Source organism: Pelecanus crispus, chromosome 20 (genome assembly GCF_030463565.1).
Source record: "Pelecanus crispus isolate bPelCri1 chromosome 20, bPelCri1.pri, whole genome shotgun sequence".
Classification (NCBI taxonomy): Eukaryota; Metazoa; Chordata; class Aves; order Pelecaniformes; family Pelecanidae; genus Pelecanus; species Pelecanus crispus.
Genome location: NC_134662.1, coordinates 4,949,034 through 4,966,551, shown reverse-complemented (window position 1 = coordinate 4,966,551; position 17,518 = coordinate 4,949,034). Strand labels below are relative to the sequence as shown.

At 44.3% G+C, this 17,518-nt stretch overlaps 1 protein-coding gene across 1 annotated transcript; it reads left to right on the top strand.

Annotated features, from left to right (window-relative positions):
* The first annotated feature begins 3 nt into the window (after nt 1–3).
* On the top strand, nt 4–17,093 carry MAU2 (MAU2 sister chromatid cohesion factor). The gene is made up of 19 exons (XM_075723487.1): nt 4–504; nt 592–609; nt 868–933; nt 1,635–1,730; nt 3,372–3,466; nt 4,004–4,031; nt 4,480–4,635; nt 5,176–5,322; nt 5,792–5,882; nt 6,607–6,710; nt 7,748–7,825; nt 8,407–8,472; nt 8,758–8,841; nt 9,875–9,924; nt 10,172–10,249; nt 10,718–10,829; nt 11,406–11,496; nt 13,299–13,426; nt 14,879–17,093. Exons 1-19 carry the CDS (start codon nt 4–6, stop codon nt 14,951–14,953), a joined length of 2,064 nt encoding a protein of 687 aa, XP_075579602.1. The 3' UTR covers nt 14,954–17,093.
* Nucleotides 17,094–17,518: the final 425 nt, after the last annotated feature.

The following is a 17,518-nucleotide window of genomic DNA, read 5'->3' as shown; positions in this document are numbered from 1 at the left end:
GAGATGGCGGCGGTGGCGGCGGGCGCGTCGGGCTCGGCGGCCGGCGCGGCCCCTCAGCAGCAGCCGCCGCCTCAGCAGCAGTCGCAGCCGGCGGCGGGTGGCGCGGCGGGCTCCGGGGAGGCGGGCGGCGGAGGCGGTGGGGGGGCCGGCGGCGGAGGAGGAGGCGGAGGTGGCGGCGGAGGTGGCGGCGGCAGCAGCAGTGGCGGCGGCGGTGGTGGCGGCGGTGGTGGCGGCGGCGGTGCTGGTGCTGGGCCCACGCCGGGGTCGGGGTCGGGCGGCGGCGCGGCCGGGGGGGAGTCGTGGTACCTGGCGCTGCTGGGCCTGGCCGAGCACTTCCGCACGTCGAGCCCGCCCAAGGTGCGGCTCTGCGTGCACTGCCTGCAGGCCGTGCTGCCCCGCAAGCCCCCGGCCCGCATGGAGGCCCGCACCCACCTCCAGCTCGGCTCCGTCCTCTACCACCACACCCGCAACGGCGACCAGGCCCGCGGGCACCTGGAGAAGGCGGTGAGTTCCGGGGGGGCGGCTGGGGGGGCCCTGTCAGCGCGGCCGGCCTGTGGTGGTTGCAGACTAACCCGCTGTCTTCTCTTGCAGTGGTTGATATCCCAGCAAGTATCCTTTTCCCGGCCTCCCGGGCGAGGAGCGTCGCTGCCCGGCCACCTCGCTCCCGCAGCGAGAGCTCCGATAACAAACCACCTCCACAGAGGGAGCCTGGCCCTGGGGATGGGGATTTAGCCAGTAATTTTTAATCTACTTCCATGGTTGTGGGCCGCTTTCCTAACACGTATGTTCTCTAAAGGTTTTTTTTGGATCTTGGAGTGTTGCTGTGTTCCAGCTAGCGTTTAATATTTACTTAACTGATGCTGCTAGATTCCCCAATTTGAAGATGTTAAGTTTGAGGCGGCCAGCCTTCTGTCCGAGCTCTATTGTCAGGAGGTGAGTGCACTGAGACTGCTTCAGAAATTGTCGGTTGTCCTGGGGCTGCGGGGCTGTGTTTAATTTGAGTGTCTTTGGTCTTGGAGTAGTATATCGCTATTAATAATAGGATTTATGAAATTTTTAGAGGTCAGCTGCAATGTAAATATAGAGTGCTAAAAGCGTAAGCCTGAAAGACTTGTGTTCGTTCTTACTGTGGAAGTTGCTGCTGGAATTGCAGTGCAGGTCTTCTTCAGCAAAGGAAGTTTACTTGGCCAAAGCATTTCTTTAGCCCTCATTTAGACAAAGACAGGCTAATTTGGGGGGAGGGAGGGAAGTAGATGGTTTTCCTCAGGCTTTTGTTGTGTTCCCAGGTTATTTTTATTATTTTTCTCCAGAAAAACCTTAACTTGTCTTTACTAGTCACTGAAGCAAGTGTTTGCCTTTTCTCTCACATGTAGGAAAAAAGTGCACGTTAGAATAGTGGCCAAAGGACTTAAATAGCTAATACTTTTGAACAGACTTTGAGTCAAGTGTAGATGTGTGGGCCTGCATGTTAAATATTTGGTTTTGTTGGTTTTCATGTTCTAAGGTTCCTGACCTGTGAGACTTTAATGGGGGGGGGTCAACATAGAATGCAACTAGTTTAAAAGTTATTGTTAGTGATGAAGTTCCCGGTAGGCTGTTTTTTATGTTGATTAGGGTGCATGTTTCTGTTTCAGAATTCAGTGGATACAGCAAAACCTCTGTTACGCAAAGCCATTCAGATTTCACAGCAAACTCCATACTGGCACTGTAGATTGCTTTTTCAACTTGCAGTAAGTGATTTATATTGACAGCCATGTTACTGTAGTACTGTGACTGGAAAAAATGCCTAGAAAATATCTGTATTCCTCTTAAAAAGAGCTTGGATGCCTGCCCCCAATCATTGCTGTTAATGGAGAGACAAAAGAAGAAAAGTTAGTAATGATACATTGGTAGACTACGGATTGGATCAAGGCCCACTTTTTACCTGCTGAAGGCAGATGGGGAAGAAGGCAGCAAGGGCTGTGGGCCCTAGTAACACACAACTTTAGAGGTGGAGCAAAATGAAATCCACCTTATGGCTTGCAGTAAGGGCAGATGTTCTCTTAAAGCCTGCTGGAATTGGAGCTTCCCAACCTGAACTGTTTGTTTGATTATTTTCAACCTAATTATCACGCAGAGCAGAACTGGGATGGGAAAAGCAGCTGGTGCAAAGGCCTCCAAGCGATGTTACTCTTCCTGTAATATTCTCTAAGTGTGGCTTCAGCTGCACAGGTCAGACTGTCTTCGCTTCTAGGAATAAACTGGTGCACGTTGGAATTCGCAGTGTTTAACGTTTGTTACAGTCTTCAGCTGCGTAACCACTCTTAAAGTGCTGATTTTCCCGAGTGATCCAATGCATTACGTGGGGAGCATATCCAGAAAGTTAACTGATCGGTGGGAAGAGCAGATCATTGCTGAAGAACTCCCCCTGTTTTTCCAGGTTATGCCTCTTCTTGGCTCCTAAAGAGCCTCAAGGTGTTTAACATGAGAGTTGAGGGAGTTAATTGCTCTTTACAGGTAGTCTGCAGCAGAGGGCTAGTTAGGAAGCAATTTTACCTTTGAAGACTGTCTTAATAGCCACCTGTACTTGTCTTTTCCCCTGTCCTGATGAGCTTAAACAAGCAGACCAGCTTTGTTTAAAAGGAATTGCCAAGCTCCTTTGTGTAGTTTAGGAACAGTGAATTGTGGAGAGCCTTACTTTCCTATCGATTAAAGGACAAATGTTTACTTTGCAATGAGTTAACGCCTGAGTACTCACAAGAAGCTTAAGTGTTTTTCTCAGTGCCTTCCTCTGAATAGGATCCTTCCTCGAAGCTTGACATTCTTTGCCGATTTCTCTTCTGTGTGGTATTTCCTTTCTGGCTTTTGCTTGACCACAGGTCTGTGTGTCTCATTGCCTTGGTGCCAGTTCTTCTACAACTGTGTGGCTTTCTGCCTGAGTTTGGAGAAGGTACAAAAGTCAGCAGGCAGCAGGGAGTGAGGTGCTCTGGCAGCTGCATCATCCTCTCCCTGTCACCTGAAACATACTTTGCAGACTTTCTCTGCTCTTCTTGCCGGAAAACACACTCTGTTGTTCCAGTTACTCCAATGTAATGGTCCATGGTTATGCTGGAGCTGTTGGGATCTGATCTGCACATGATCTTAATGAATTACAACAGCTTTGCGTGGTATGAAACTGGGCTGAGAAATTGTCTTTGAAATGTTACAGACTTTTTTTTGGAGAATGCCAGGTGTTCCTGGATAATGAGTCTAAAATCAGATGATACCTTTAACAAGTACCAATTTAGCACTTGTGATGTGTAAAGCACAGGATTAATTGCATTTTAAAAAATTGCTAATGAGGTTCACAGAGAAAATGCTGATCTCTTACGTCCCCTTTTTTTTTATTTCAGCAACTACATACACTTGAAAAAGACTTAGTATCTGCATGTGACCTTCTCGGAGTTGGAGCAGAATATGCTCGGGTGGTAGGATCCGAGTATACCAGGTGAGTTCCCTAGACCTTTATCCCTTCCCACAGAAAATATTTTGGTTTCCTCCACACTTTATTTAGAGATATTCTAGTTTTATTTAGAGATGTGATTGCTACGTGGGTTTTGAAGGCAAACCAGTATTTCTGAGTGTTCTCTTTGGTCTGAGAGTTTCTGCAGCTCTTTCCTTTTTCTGTTAAAACCAATAATGTCCACTAAGACTCTGGAGAGTCTTTTTTTCAAAATGAATTTTGTTTATTGCCTTCAGCATGTTTTCCCAGTAGCCTGTTTTGGTTTTAGAAACTATTGTAACTGGAACTGTCCAAAGCTTAGATACAAACCTGGGAGGATGGGATTTTGATTCCGGGTGCTATGATTGGACTGTTCCATCTAGCTTTTAAATGTGCTTTCTGTGGCAGGTTCCTTAATACTGTTTTGTCTGGGGGCTTTGAGGGGGAAAATGGCAGATTTTTTTTTTTTTCCCCAGGGTTTTTATATATGGTTGTGGGTTGGGTAACTTTTTTTGAGTATGACATCATTTTGTTTCATTTCAGAGCACTGTTTCTGCTAAGCAAGGGGATGGTAAGTTAGACATAGTTTCTAACTGTTTCCTTGTTTAACTAGTATAATGCAAATTACAGAGCGATAGAATGTAGCCTGCCTGAACACAGGTTATTTGTTTTAAGGTATCTTGCATGCTTATCTGTGCTTTATATATTGGCTTATTCATGTGAGCAAGCACTTTATTAAAACGTGCCTGAATTGAGCCTTAAGTCTGCAGGATTCTTGTGAATAGGTTTGGTGCTTTTTTTTTTCTCCTTTTCTGAAAGGGAAAAGGATAACTGCAGATTGTCACTGGAGCCCTTGTAATTAGGGATGAATAATCTGGTCATGTGACAAGGCTGCTCTTGCAACAAGATGCCTTTGAGTCTGTTTTTGTTTTAAATAATAGATCAATGTACCTGGGGCTCTAGTGTGAGTGTTTAAACTATTTAGCAGAAAAATAATGAATTTTTCTTTTGAACTACAGCTCCTTCTAATGGAACGAAAGCTGCAGGAGGTGCACCCTCTCCTTACCCTTTGCGGGCAGATAGTTGAAAACTGGCAAGGAAACCCCATCCAGAAAGAGTCGCTACGCGTATTCTTCTTAGTCCTGCAGGTCACGCATTACCTGGATGCTGGGCAGGTACGTGTGAGTTGGGCTTCTTACAGTTCCCATGTTGTGAGAACTGGGGGAAAAAGAGTACTGCCTCAAAAGTAGCTTATTATTACACTGAGGTGATTTGGGGGGATTTTTTTTTGCTGTGCCATGCGTTTTGTTAATGGAACGTAATTTCTGTATATTTAATCAGAAATTAAATGAGGAGTGAAGAAATTACATTCATTTCTTCTTCCCCAAGGAAAGTTTTACTGTGGTGCACTTATAACCACGGCGGCCACTCTTGCTTCCATATAGTGTTGGCAGAGATGATAGGCTTTGTGTATAATTTTGAAAAACATTTTGAGTGTCTGTTGGCCGTACGTGCAAATATGAAGGGCTGATTGTTGTTAATCCTGGAACGGGTCTAAAGTAGTCGCTGTTCTGTCATGCTGGTGTTGTGATTTATGCATGAAGTAATTTCCTGAATGTGGAGGTTATTTATTGCCTGGCAAGTTTTCCCAACTAAGTAAATGTTCAAGCATCTGGGCTGCAGCAGCTATGCCTGATGTGAATCATCTTTTGCAGGTGAAAAGTGTGAAGCCGTGCCTGAAACAGCTTCAGCAGTGCATCCAGACCATCTCCACGCTGCACGATGATGAAATTCTGCCCAGCAACCCTGCTGATCTCTTTCACTGGCTGCCCAAGGAACACATGTGTGTGCTTGTCTACTTGGTGAGAAGCTCTTTTTTTACTTAATGTATATTGCTAATTAATCAGGAATTGGTTAAAAATCGCTTGGAGGCAGCAGTGATGGATTCTGCAGGCCATATGCTGCTTTACGTTACACTGACAGTTTAATTCTGCCACAGCATCTGCGAGACTATTGCTTTCAGTGATGTCAGTGTTTGAAGAGACTGTGCAAGAAGTCTGGAAACTGGAATGTAACTTTATTAATCTCTAAGCCAAATAGAATCAGATTAACTCGTATGAAGTAGAGCTCTGTTGGCTTAGTTTTAGCAACAGTGACAATCTTGACTTCAAATTCCTGCAACTAGTTGCCCCACTTCATGAATATGGTTATACTCCTGAATGATGTCGAAATTTAGTTTAGAAAGGTGGTAACTAAGGAGTTGTGTGAGCTCCCAGACCTTTCCTCTTTGCAAAGATAATTTTTTGTAACTTTTCCTGTGTTTTCTGGCAGGTGACGGTGATGCATTCCATGCAAGCAGGGTACCTGGAGAAGGCTCAGAAGTACACAGACAAAGCACTCATGCAGCTAGAGAAACTAAAAAGTAAGGATAGGGATTATAATTTAGCCGATACCACAAGATTCCATTACTTGTTGCTAATTTAAATTTAAAAAAAAACAACACAAAACCAAAAACAACCAACCAAAAAAACCCCCAAAAACCCCTCAAAACACACAGCAACCTTATTTAGCTCACTGGGACAACCTGCTGTCAGTCTGTTTCTGCTGCATCTAAGAACTTCGCTCTGTTCTAAAACTGGATAGTTACTTTGAATACAGAAATCAAATTTTGGGGGCTTTTATTATTGTAACTCAGTAAATTGGGCTGCAAATCCATACATTTTCATACTGCCTTTCTGATTGTCCATGTATTTGGTTACCCAAGGTCTCGATTATCTAAAACGAGCATGTGTTCCCAAGAAGCATTTCCTTACAGGTGCTCAGACTGCCACTCCTGACAGTTCAGGGCATTGTGGTTTTGGGGGTGTGATGTGGAGTTTTGGGGGGGGGGGGGGGTGTGTTTGGTTTTTAAACCTGTGCCATCCTTCCCGTGGCATATGGAAGAGGAGCTGGGCGGTATGCTGGCTCTTCTGACACCAGGTGGTCCAGCTGAAGACATCACTCTCCAGATTTCCACAAAGGAGTCGATGTACTTGTCTTGCTGAACCACCTGCAGCTGAGGAAGCTGGCTAGGTCTGGGGAGGCTGCGTGGTTAGGATGTTAATACTGTCTTAACTTCACTTGCTGAATTACTTTTCCTTCTTCAGTGTTGGACTGCAGTCCTATCTTGTCATCTTTCCAAGTTATTTTGTTGGAACACATTATCATGTGTCGGCTTGTCACGGGACACAAAGCCACAGCATTGCAGGAGGTAAATATGGGGTTTCATCATTTCCCTAGTTGTGGGTGTATGCAGTGATAGCTTTTAAAATACGGGAATTTCAGTTTTGAGGAAGATGCTTGGGCTCAGATGACTATTCCAGCAGTGCGAAACTACTAACGGATATAGGCAGGCCTAACGGTGCTCAGGAGACCACAACTCTGAAGCCGTGGAATTAGTCTTCTCTTAAATATTTTATTTAAGAATACTTCAGAGTTGCTCATGGAGTCAGCAGTAATTGATCAGTGGCTACAACTGACACCTTCCTGATTGTACTTTGCAGTCCGAGTCTGGTGTCTCTTCCCTTTCCCTCAGATTCATGACTTACAGTGGCTCCTAACTCTTCCTTTTAGCGTTCCTGTCTTATCCAAGTGTTTCTCAGTTTTTAAGGTTCCCTGCCTTTCTGTCCTTTCTTCCTCTTACATAGTTTGGGGGAAAGGAAGAGGGCAATGGTGTTTTCTAATGCAAGAAAGAACTGTGCTTTTTTCCCATTCTCACAGTAATTTCTAAACCCTGTTCATCCATCCCTTATTTATAGGACACAGTGCTGTATCATCTCCACCTCTGCTGTCAGCCTTCTCATGAATGTACTGGGGGGGTGGGGGAAAATTTAGCCTGCTAAAAGAATAGTCGTTGGTTCTGGCTCATAAAACTCATCCCAAGCACATACCCTGTGGAAGATCTTGATTCCAGTTTTTCTGTTGCGTGCCAACTCAAATTCTGAGCTTGTCAGAGGAGATCTGTGACTTGGTTTGCAGGTGGTGCCACCATATGGTGGAGCTGCTGCAAAGCAAATAATGCAAAACCAGGCTGAGTGTGTGTGTGTGGGAGGCGTGTGTATGGAGCAGTGCGTGTACCTTGGCTTGAGGCAAGTCTAGCCTCCGCTTTTACCTCGGAGCGTGACTTGGGATTCTTGAACCAATCACTGAAACGTACTGAATGATATGCATGATGCAAGTAGATGGATTTAGAGCACAAAATGAAATGGAGAAAAAGTCTCTTAAAATATTATTTTTTCTTCCTAACAGATTTCACAAGTCTGTCAGCTCTGCCAGCAGTCTCCCAGACTGTTTTCTAATCACGCTGCCCAGCTGCACACTCTATTAGTAAGTGTCTATGATTAGCAAAAGTAAACTTTGGCTCTTTGGAAGACCGTACCCAAGACTCAGGCTCACCACCAGTAACTAATGCGACCGTAGTGAGGCAGGCAGCAGGGCTTCCTGCTGAGTCATGGGGTCTGCGTTACCGATTGCCAGCCCTGCTGTGGGGACTCACACCCAGTGTTATTTAAGCCTGTCAAAGGCTTCAGTCCCTTTTTAAAATAAGTGACGTGTAGCATGATCGTGTGCAAGGGGGATACACGGGATTTATACTGTGCACGTTTGAGACAGTATGTTGTGGGAACTGTGTCAGGGGAAGAATTTATGTAGCATCGCTGTTTATCAGAAATTAAAAGGGTTTTCTTGGATAAATGGGGCGTTTTTTACAGGAACGTACTATTTCGAAGGACTTTGTGTAGAAGTTGCTTATTTTTCCCAGAGCCAAGCAAAGCTAAGACTTGTTGGTTACCTTTTTTCCTGATAATATCCTGAGATTTCTGTGGTTTCGTGTGTGCCTTTCTTCTTTGCGTTCTCAGTTTGCTATAATTGTATTATGTGTTACCTTAGAAATACCGTGTCTTCTACAGGGGCTCTACTGCATTTCTGTTAATTGCATGGACAATGCAGAAGCACAATTTACTACAGCACTGAGGGTAAGATTTTCTTCCCAAACTATTTACTATGGATGTTCAATGTGGAAAGGGGCTTGTTGCAATTGTGTGGGTCACCGAACAGTTGAGGTTGGAAGGGAAATCTGGAGATCATCTGTACATTAGTTGCACTGGTTCATTTTTTTCTATGCTGATCACAATTCAGCTCAGGAGGATTTATTAATAGCAAAATACCAGACACCAAATCTGCGATTTACATGGGGTGAGCAAATTCTGGGTTAGACGCTGATGTGTTTGACTGTGCTGTTGGTATCTTGTTTATTTTAGCTCACTACACACCAAGAACTGTGGGCATTCATTGTGACAAACTTAGCCAGTGTGTACATCAGGGAAGGCAACCGGCATCAAGAGGTAAGCTGGTTTCTGACTGTCGTTCTAAAAGTCAGAACTTTTTTGGAGAGAAAACTGCTACTGTGCTTGGATTATTCTTTTTTTTTTTTTCTGAGCATTTTTGCAAAGCAGTGCCTTGTCTGGCAGCCAGGCAACTCCTTCATCAATTAACTCCTTCATCAAAAACTTTAACTGTCAATTAGTGGTAAAGAACCAGTGGCATCAGCTGGCCTAGCTGCAAACCACTGAAGCAGTGTTCTGGATCGTACACGGAATTCTCTGCAGCCCTGGGAGGGCAGGCTTCCCAGCGTGAAGCGTGTGGTTAACTCTGTCATCTTGACACATTCAACCTGTTTGCTTCAGTTTCCATCTGTGTAGGGGGTTTATTAGATTACATAAAACCTAGAAAGATTTAACTAAACATCCAGAAATAGGTCTGTGCACGTGTATGTTCATTTTGCTTCAGCGGTGTGCCTGAAGCCATATTAATACAAAAATTCAGCTGCGTGCGCTCTTTCAGTGGCGTGTCTGATCCCTCGGTGGTATCTTTTCAGAGACGTGTTTGCAGGTTTCTTGTGAAGAGCCTGGAAATGAACTTTTTCACCAAGCACACAGTACTTTGTTAACAAGCTTAGAGAGCAAAAATAAGATGTAAAAAAGTTGACTTTTGGGGTTTTTTTGCTTAGCTGATTTCTGGTTTTAATTAAATAGCAAACGTGATACAGCATTCATTTGGGTCTTGAACAGCTCGGTTAGATACAACAGCTAAAAGTTTTCTGTGGAAATATTAACATTGTATAGAAGTTCTCTAAAAGTCTGAGAAAGCATATCTTGTATAAAACTTCATTTTAGGATCAAAATGGGCATGAAAACTCCTAATGTTGGAATGTCTGTGCTATGATCTAACCAGTACAAGTAAACTTGAGTGTGTTTGTGGTGACTGGCACCATTTCGATTTGATGTGCAGTTCCTATAAAAACACTTGCTGTCAGTACTGTAAATCTGTATGTGTGAGAAACACTGATTATCTTTCTTTTCCCCTCCCACTTTGTAGCTTTACAGCTTATTGGAAAGGATAAATCCAGACCATAATTTTCCTGTGAGGTGAGAATTCCAGAAACTATCTACGTGCTGATGTTGCATTGGTGATGGTAACAGTGGATTTGTATCAGGCTTTTTTTTAAAAGGAAACAAAATAATCAACTTCTTTTCAAGTCTAAAGTTCTGACCATGCATTAAATATAATGTTTTGTTTGGAGATTGGATTATTAGGCAGATCCCTAGAAATCTGTCTGTAATGCATTTAATCACTGCACAATGCCTAGATTTCAATGCGTTGCTTTGTCCGTAGCTCTCACTGTCTTCGAGCAGCGGCTTTCTACATCCGAGGTCTGTTCTCCTTCTTTCAAGGAAGATACAACGAGGCAAAGTGAGTATAAATCAGTGCACTTGGAAGGTGGGGCGGGGTGGAAAGGAGAAACTAAATCGAGCTTTTTAAGTTAAAAATGAAAACCCTGAGGCCTTGCTTTCCAACCTGCTAGATCTTCTCCCTGTGGGGTTAGTCAACCTTCTGTTTTTTACTTAGGGGAAAATATCAGGAAACTGTTTGGTTTAGATCTCTAGTTCTAAATGCTAATAATAATGCTTGTGCAGTGTTCTGCAGTCGTACATCTGAAACAAAAGCTTTTCAAAGGAGGACCTGTATTACAGTCATTTTTGCTAAACGAAAGGTGAGGTTTGGGAATTAAGTGCTTTGTTTAAGGTCACCTGCGACACACATTTATTCCCGAGTGCTAATGTTTGCCAGTTGGATTAATTCAGTTCTTAATGATGTTTCTTACATGCTGGAGGGAAAGTAGAGTGTTTAAACCACTTTCTTTTTGCTCTGTTTTGGTAGACGATTTTTGCGAGAGACGCTGAAAATGTCAAATGCAGAAGACTTGAATCGATTAACAGCGTGTTCTCTCGTACTCCTGGGTCATATATTCTATGTGTTAGGGAATCACAGGGTAAGCCTTTGCTGTCTCTGGTATTACCATGTAAACGTTTGACTTGTCATTTGCCAAAGAAAATCAGGACATTTTGTAAAATTAATCTTATTTTAAGAATGCTTGTTTATTGGTCTCCCACTAAAAGTTGGCAGCTTACTGACTTAGCTGTAATTTGCATGTTAATAACACTTTAACAAAGTAGTAGTGTTTGAAGTCTGTTCTAGAAGTGTGTGTTTCTATAATGCCTAAAATCACTTGAAAAAAGGAGCTGAATAAAGGACAAATAACATCATTCAACTGGATTGGTTTGGAAGGAATTGTGGGTACAAGCTCCTTAATTCTCACCATATGCCAGAATACATGAAATATTTCTATTATCTTGCACAACATGAGCACCATAATTCCTAGGACAGAGCAAAATTCCAGACAGCTTTAGATGATGTGTTTGGGTTATTGTGCCATTACGCACTTCCACTTCTTAGCTAGAACATGGCGGCAATTAAAGTAGACAAATTTAAGATCTCTATGTAATGTGTGTTTGCAAGGGGCGGGGGGAAAGATACCCATTTTATTTTGATGTCTGCTCTTCACCAGGAAAGTAATAATATGGTAGTACCAGCCATGCAGCTTGCAAGCAAGATACCGGATATGTCTGTGCAGCTGTGGTCTTCAGCTCTGTTGAGAGGTAAGTTAGGAAAAGGTCTTGTACTTAAAAAAAGCGGCAAAGAGCTGTTGCTGCTAACTGGGGATGAGTATGGGGATGTATGCCAACGCCGAGAGACTGCCTGGGTTTACAAAATACCCCTAGAAGTGCAAGATGGTTCTTCCAGTTACTGATCTGCCGCTCTGGCACTGCTGTCACATACTCCAGTTGGGGTTTTTTTGGTGGGGGCTGTAAGATGCCTGGAGTGAGAAGGCCCTGTAGAGCTCCAGCATCCCCGTGTCATTGGAGCGAGGCAGCGGTTGGGTTTCTCCTGCCGTTGCTGGATGGCAGATTGTGATACAAACAGCTGAACTGGTCACCCTTGGCAAGGGCTCCGGCTCGTACCCGTGTAGCATTTATTCTGCTGGTGCTCTGCTTTTCTTTGACTGCAGTTCCAGTTGTAGTAAACATTTGATTAAGTTTCACTTAGGCTTTGCTTCTGTGTATGGGCTTTAATAACTATAACAGACTATTATGTCACTTCATACATAAATATTGTTTAATCTGACTTACACAGGCCCCAGGATGCTTTGTTCAAATATTGACTAGCTTCTTGGCAGACCGTCAACATTAATGCTGCAATTGATTTGCTCTCACCAGAAAATAAAGCAGTAACTTTACTCTTTTTCCAAGAACTTACCCCGCAGCTTCAATTTATATTAAATTGTTGTGTTTACTATAAGCATGGTGCTCTGCATTGAGCAATGCGGGCCAGGCTTATTTTCTGCTTTGCTGTTGCCTTTGCTACAAAACCGCTTCCAGGCGATTGAAATACTTTTCTTATTCATTTCCAAGTGGTAGTTCACATACAAAACATGCCGATAGTACAGCGATGAATCCAATGAAACACCATGCTGTGTTCAGCTGCTGTTGCCTCCGGTTGTATCCACTAGCCTGGGAACGGCGAGAGGCAGTTTCCGTTCTGCTTTGAGTTTTTCCTAAGAGCTTCCTCTATAGAACTAATTACCTGCTCTTGAAGAAAAGGTGCTTGATGAGGAATAACAAAACACAACCACGTGTTCATTGATAGGAGGTGCAGCGTCTCAGCCCCTGCCACACTGTGCTGCTTGTAATTTTTAGCTGAAATTGTGTGATTCTTAGTAGGATACCAGTCTTAAATCCGATTGAGCAAATACCTTGTGAGTAAACCTCACAGAAGACTTGGTAGCGTTAGGTTAACGGTTGGACTTGATGATCTTAAAGGCTTTTTCCAGCCTAAACAATTCGATGACTCTAAGACAAGACGTGAGGATCAGCTTTTGGTGTATGCAAAGCAGCAGGCTTCTGTAGCCCCCCCCAAAAAGCAGGGATTCACCAAAGAAAAAGCGTTGCTTGACTTCTGAAGCCTGCGTTTGCTGAATTGTGGAGCTGCAGCGAGAACCCGGCAAGCCGTTCCTGTTCCCACTAGATGGTGCTGGAAACTCAAAAGACAAAACGCGAACTGCACAGGGGCTTTTATTGGAGTGAGGTGTTTGCTTCCTCCTTTTAGAGCTACTGTAATGGGGTTTTTTTTAAATAGTCGGAAACTAAAATGACACCAAATCCTGCAATGTGCACTGCCAGTACTGTTGGAAAAGGGAAGGTTTTGGGTTCCCTGTGTGGCCCTGCTTCTCTTAAAAGGGGTTTTCATTCAGAAGTGATAAGGGCTTGGCTGTATTGGCTGTTTAAATTGTTGTTGGATTCATCAAATATAAGGAATGGTCTTCTCAGATAAGGGAGCTGGTCAGTTGAAAAGAAGTACAAACAGTGTTTCCCGGTGAGCACACGATGCTCTTGTCTTTCAGACCTGAACAAAGCCTGTGGAAACGCCATGGATGCACACGAGGCAGCACAGATGCATCAAAACTTCTCACAGCAGCTCCTCCAGGACCACATCGAAGCATGCAGTCTTCCAGAACACAATCTAATCACGGTAAGCAATCTTCATCTTGCAGTTATGAGTGGTTTTGAGGCAAAACAGTGTGCTTTGCTTTCCTTTACTGTTCCTTTCTTCTGCTGAGCACGCTTCTCAGTAAGTTGCCAAAATTCAGTCTGCTTCCTAGTATTTAAACTGGACTGATAACAGGAAAAGGAAGTGTGACTCAATTAATTAATTTTTATAAAGCTTGTTTGGTGGGTAAGGTCTTTGTTTCTTAGAAGTGTTTTCTTGGTACACCAGAACTGATGTGTTTTAAATGGCTTTGGTAGCAGGTAGCCACTTTGTTTTGGTGACAACTATTACTTTTGAAAGAAACTTATCACGTTCTCAGGTTTTAATTTTAATGTTTAGGTCATGTAGTCTGTCTTGTTCTGGGGAATGCTTTGTTGTACACTGCTAAAAGTACAGTTTGTATCGATACTTTAGCATTCCTAATTTTTTTTCCCCCACTTACCTATAAATCTGAATTGCCAGTTAATATACCATTCGATGTCTGTATAGCCATCACCTTAAGGTGCAACTTTCTCTGGACTTCAAATATTGATGTCCTTCCTGTCAGAGACATTTTTAACACTGTTTTAAAAATATAGAATGGTTTCCTAAGCTGCAACTCGGCAAGGGCATAAGATAATTTGCTGTTCTGGACTGAAATAATGTCCAAATGGGAATGTGAGATGCAGCAAACTTGACATCTTTTTCCCAACGTTGCCTTTTGGGGAGACGAAAGGAGGAAAAAAGGCCAATAGGAGGACGCTGTTTGCTAGCTTTGCTCGCAAAGGGATCCCGAGGCTTGGGAGAATGAGAGTGTTTGCGATGCGGCCCGTCTTGAGCGATCCCCGCAGCCAGGTCCCTGGGGCAGGCACAGAGGCGTGAGCTGGTGCCCCAGCCTCCCCTGTCTTTGCTTGCCTTTGCATAATTACGCTGGATTAAAAATCTGGAGGGGGAAGAGGATTGAGAAAGAAATACTAAATGTGTCCATTTCAGAACATTTTGACAAATGTGAGAGGAAAATATTTTAGTCATGAAATGGGTGAGATCCAGAGGCTTTACTTGCTCTGGAAACGCTATGGCTGCAGCTCAGATGCCTCTGAAGTTAGGTGCCCCGTTTGTGCAAGGCACGGTTTCCTGTGTTTGGACGGTCAGGCATTTGCCTGTAAGAGCAGGAAATGCTTTCGCTCGATTGCCGTTCACCCTGGATTCGGCACGGGAGTCAGCTAGGTTTGGAATGACGGGCATGTGGGGTGGCTTCGAAAGAAATACTGTTCGAGGGACGGGAGCTCCATGCATGTACAACAAAGTCAAACCTGATACGCAACTTCTCATGATGAAATCTTTAATTATCTCGAGGTAGCGAATGTCTGTATGGCGAGCTCCTTCCTCTGGCCTCGCCACCGTTCCACCCCAGGCAGTGGCTGTAGGATTTTCATGCTGTTTGTTATCTTTCAGTGGACAGATGGACCACCTCCTGTACAGTTCCAGGCACAGAACGGACCCACCACCAGCCTGGCCAGTCTCCTGTGAAACAGAATAACTATCAGGACAGTGTGTTTAAAAAGACAAAAACAAAAAAGGCCAAAAAAGGAGAAAAAAAAAGATTCATGCAAAATCTTTTCTTCAAAGAAAAGGCAGCAAATTCCTCTTCTAGTGAGGGCCTTGTAGGAAACAGATTGCATAAAGACAACGTACATTTCATAGACTTGCAAAGTGAGAAGGGCATTTTAAGCTGCTTTTACATAATGTGTGTGAATATACAGCTAGTGTGTATATACCTACTGGTTTTAATCTGCTTTCCTCTTTCTGAGAATTAAGGTTTAGTCCAAAGGACGCTTGTTCCTTAAATTGTTAGATACCTACTTTTTAAAAATTGTCACAGAAAACGAAGAGGACTCCCAGAGTTTTGAATACAAATTGTATTCTAAATACTTAAACCTTCCCTGGAGTACGATGCATGCCAGTTTTAATGTTTTCTGCACCCTTCCACTCTTGGGAATAATTGGATTATATCATGATTGATTGTAGGGTGCCCTAAAGTTCTAAATCTAGTTTCTGAGGTAATATTCTTTCCTTCTCATTGTCTGCAAGTCGCTGCCAGTGCTGTTTGTAGCCTTGCAGCGAAGGTAAGGATGAGATCGGTGAGATCCGAGTTCTGACGGGCAGGGCGTTCGGAGCTGGGGGTGCGCTGGCGTCCTCGGGGTGCCCTCCAGGCCGAGCGGAGCAGACCGTGCTGCTGTCAGAGGAGCGAGTTCCACCTCCCGGATTCACGAGTGGGTGACAATGTGCCACCGCTTTGTCCCTAGGAGGGGCTTCCTTCTGTCTCCCCGCACCGATGTCCGGTCCCGCACAGGGTAAGGCAGAACCACAGCTCTCTCCATCTCTGCTACTTTGTCGTGACTTGTTTGGAAGGAGGAAGGTTCTTGTCCTGCTGTCTAGTCCCTGCTTAGGCCAAGCAGCGGGGAAACAGCGTTTTGCATCTTTACTGCAGCCTTGCCAAGGGAAGGCAGCATCTGTGCCTTAATGATTTTTACAAGTGATTGAAGTTGGAGTTAAACCCAGGTGGTTAAAACCCAGATCCAATACAAGCCAGAGGCTTAGGATAAAAACTATAGTCTTGCCCTTGGCAAAAACTCCACGTTTCCAACCTTTTCTGTGTTAGCGTTCCTGATCTAGCTCAGTGTTTTGAACTCTTCAGCTGTGAATTCTCGCTGCGTTTACCTGTGCCTCTGCAGCTGTCTCAAAACAGGAGACACGAGGCCTGAGTCTGTTCTGCAGAAAACAGTATGAGAGGTGTTAATTCCGTGAAGCCTCGGCAGCTTTATAGCAAGGATCTGTGCCGGTCCGTCGTAGTGCCATGTAAAGCTTGCAAGGTTCATGGGGTTGAATAAAGGTGTTTTTCATTCTTGGTAGCTCTGCATATTTATCTCCCAACTTAAAAGGGGGAGGGAAAAGGAATCTGCTAGAAAAATTACTCGTGTAGGGCTTTCTGTCACTGCTTCTTTTGCTGAGGGAGGAGGAGAGTATTTTAGAGGAAATAACCTTTAGAACTACTGTAGAAGGAATACTGTGAAATCTGTCTTCAATCCTATGGTTTGGGTTGGAAGGGACCTTAAAGATCATCTAGCAAAGTCTTGTCCCCTGTCTAGCAACAGCTCACAGACACACTTGCTTTTTGTAATTCAAACCCTTCAGTTCTTACCGCTGAATGATATTAAGGGGACAAGTGCTTGTCCAATTAGCAAAACGGGCTTTTATGTTTCCTCTACTGGACACACGATGCTGATTTAGATCCTGTTCTCAGACATTTACCCTTGCAGAAGCCAGGTATATTTTAGGCCTTGTTAAATCTCCAACAGGGAAAACATGGCCTCAATATTAATACAGGGAGAGAGTCTTATTTTCCTGGGTTTGCAAGCAAAAAAATTCAGTGCTGTTTAAAGTCTCCCTTAAAACTCAAAAAAGTGGGGAAAAAAAACCCCTGTGAGTTAGCGCACAGGGTATTTGGAGGTACCAAATACAGGGAGAATCCACGCAAATGGCCCCTGTTCTGCATCGCTTGCTCATTGAGATCGTGTTCCGTGCCTCGGCTCTCGCCGTCTCCTGTCCCCTCGAAGGCTGCGAGTGGCGGGGCTGACGGCCGGCCTGCTGCGGCATTCCCACGGAAGCTGCCGGGCCGGGAGCCCCAGGGCCAGGAGCCCGTCTCCACGCCAGCCCCTCGTCTGGCCCCGGTTCCCGGCGACAGGAGGTGGGTTCGCGCTCGCCCCGCTGCAGGTCTGAGACAGCCAGGCCGTGCTGCAGGCACCTGGTAGAGACGGAACAACCTCCTAAGCTCAACAGCTGTCCTGTGCTTGGATTTTGATCGGGAATGATCAGGTAAATCCTACCTTGGGAATATTGATACCCTACAGACTATTTTTAAGTCTTTCCCTTCTTTTTTGAGTATGGGAAGCAGTAGCTCTCTTTGGCTGTTCCCTCCATAAGTCACTGAGTTGCAAGAACTCAGTACCTGTTTTTAAGCACCTAACCGCAGTGGCCGTTTTCTTGACAGTGCTCTTAGCAGCTGAGGAATGGCTAGTAACTGAAAAAGATGGA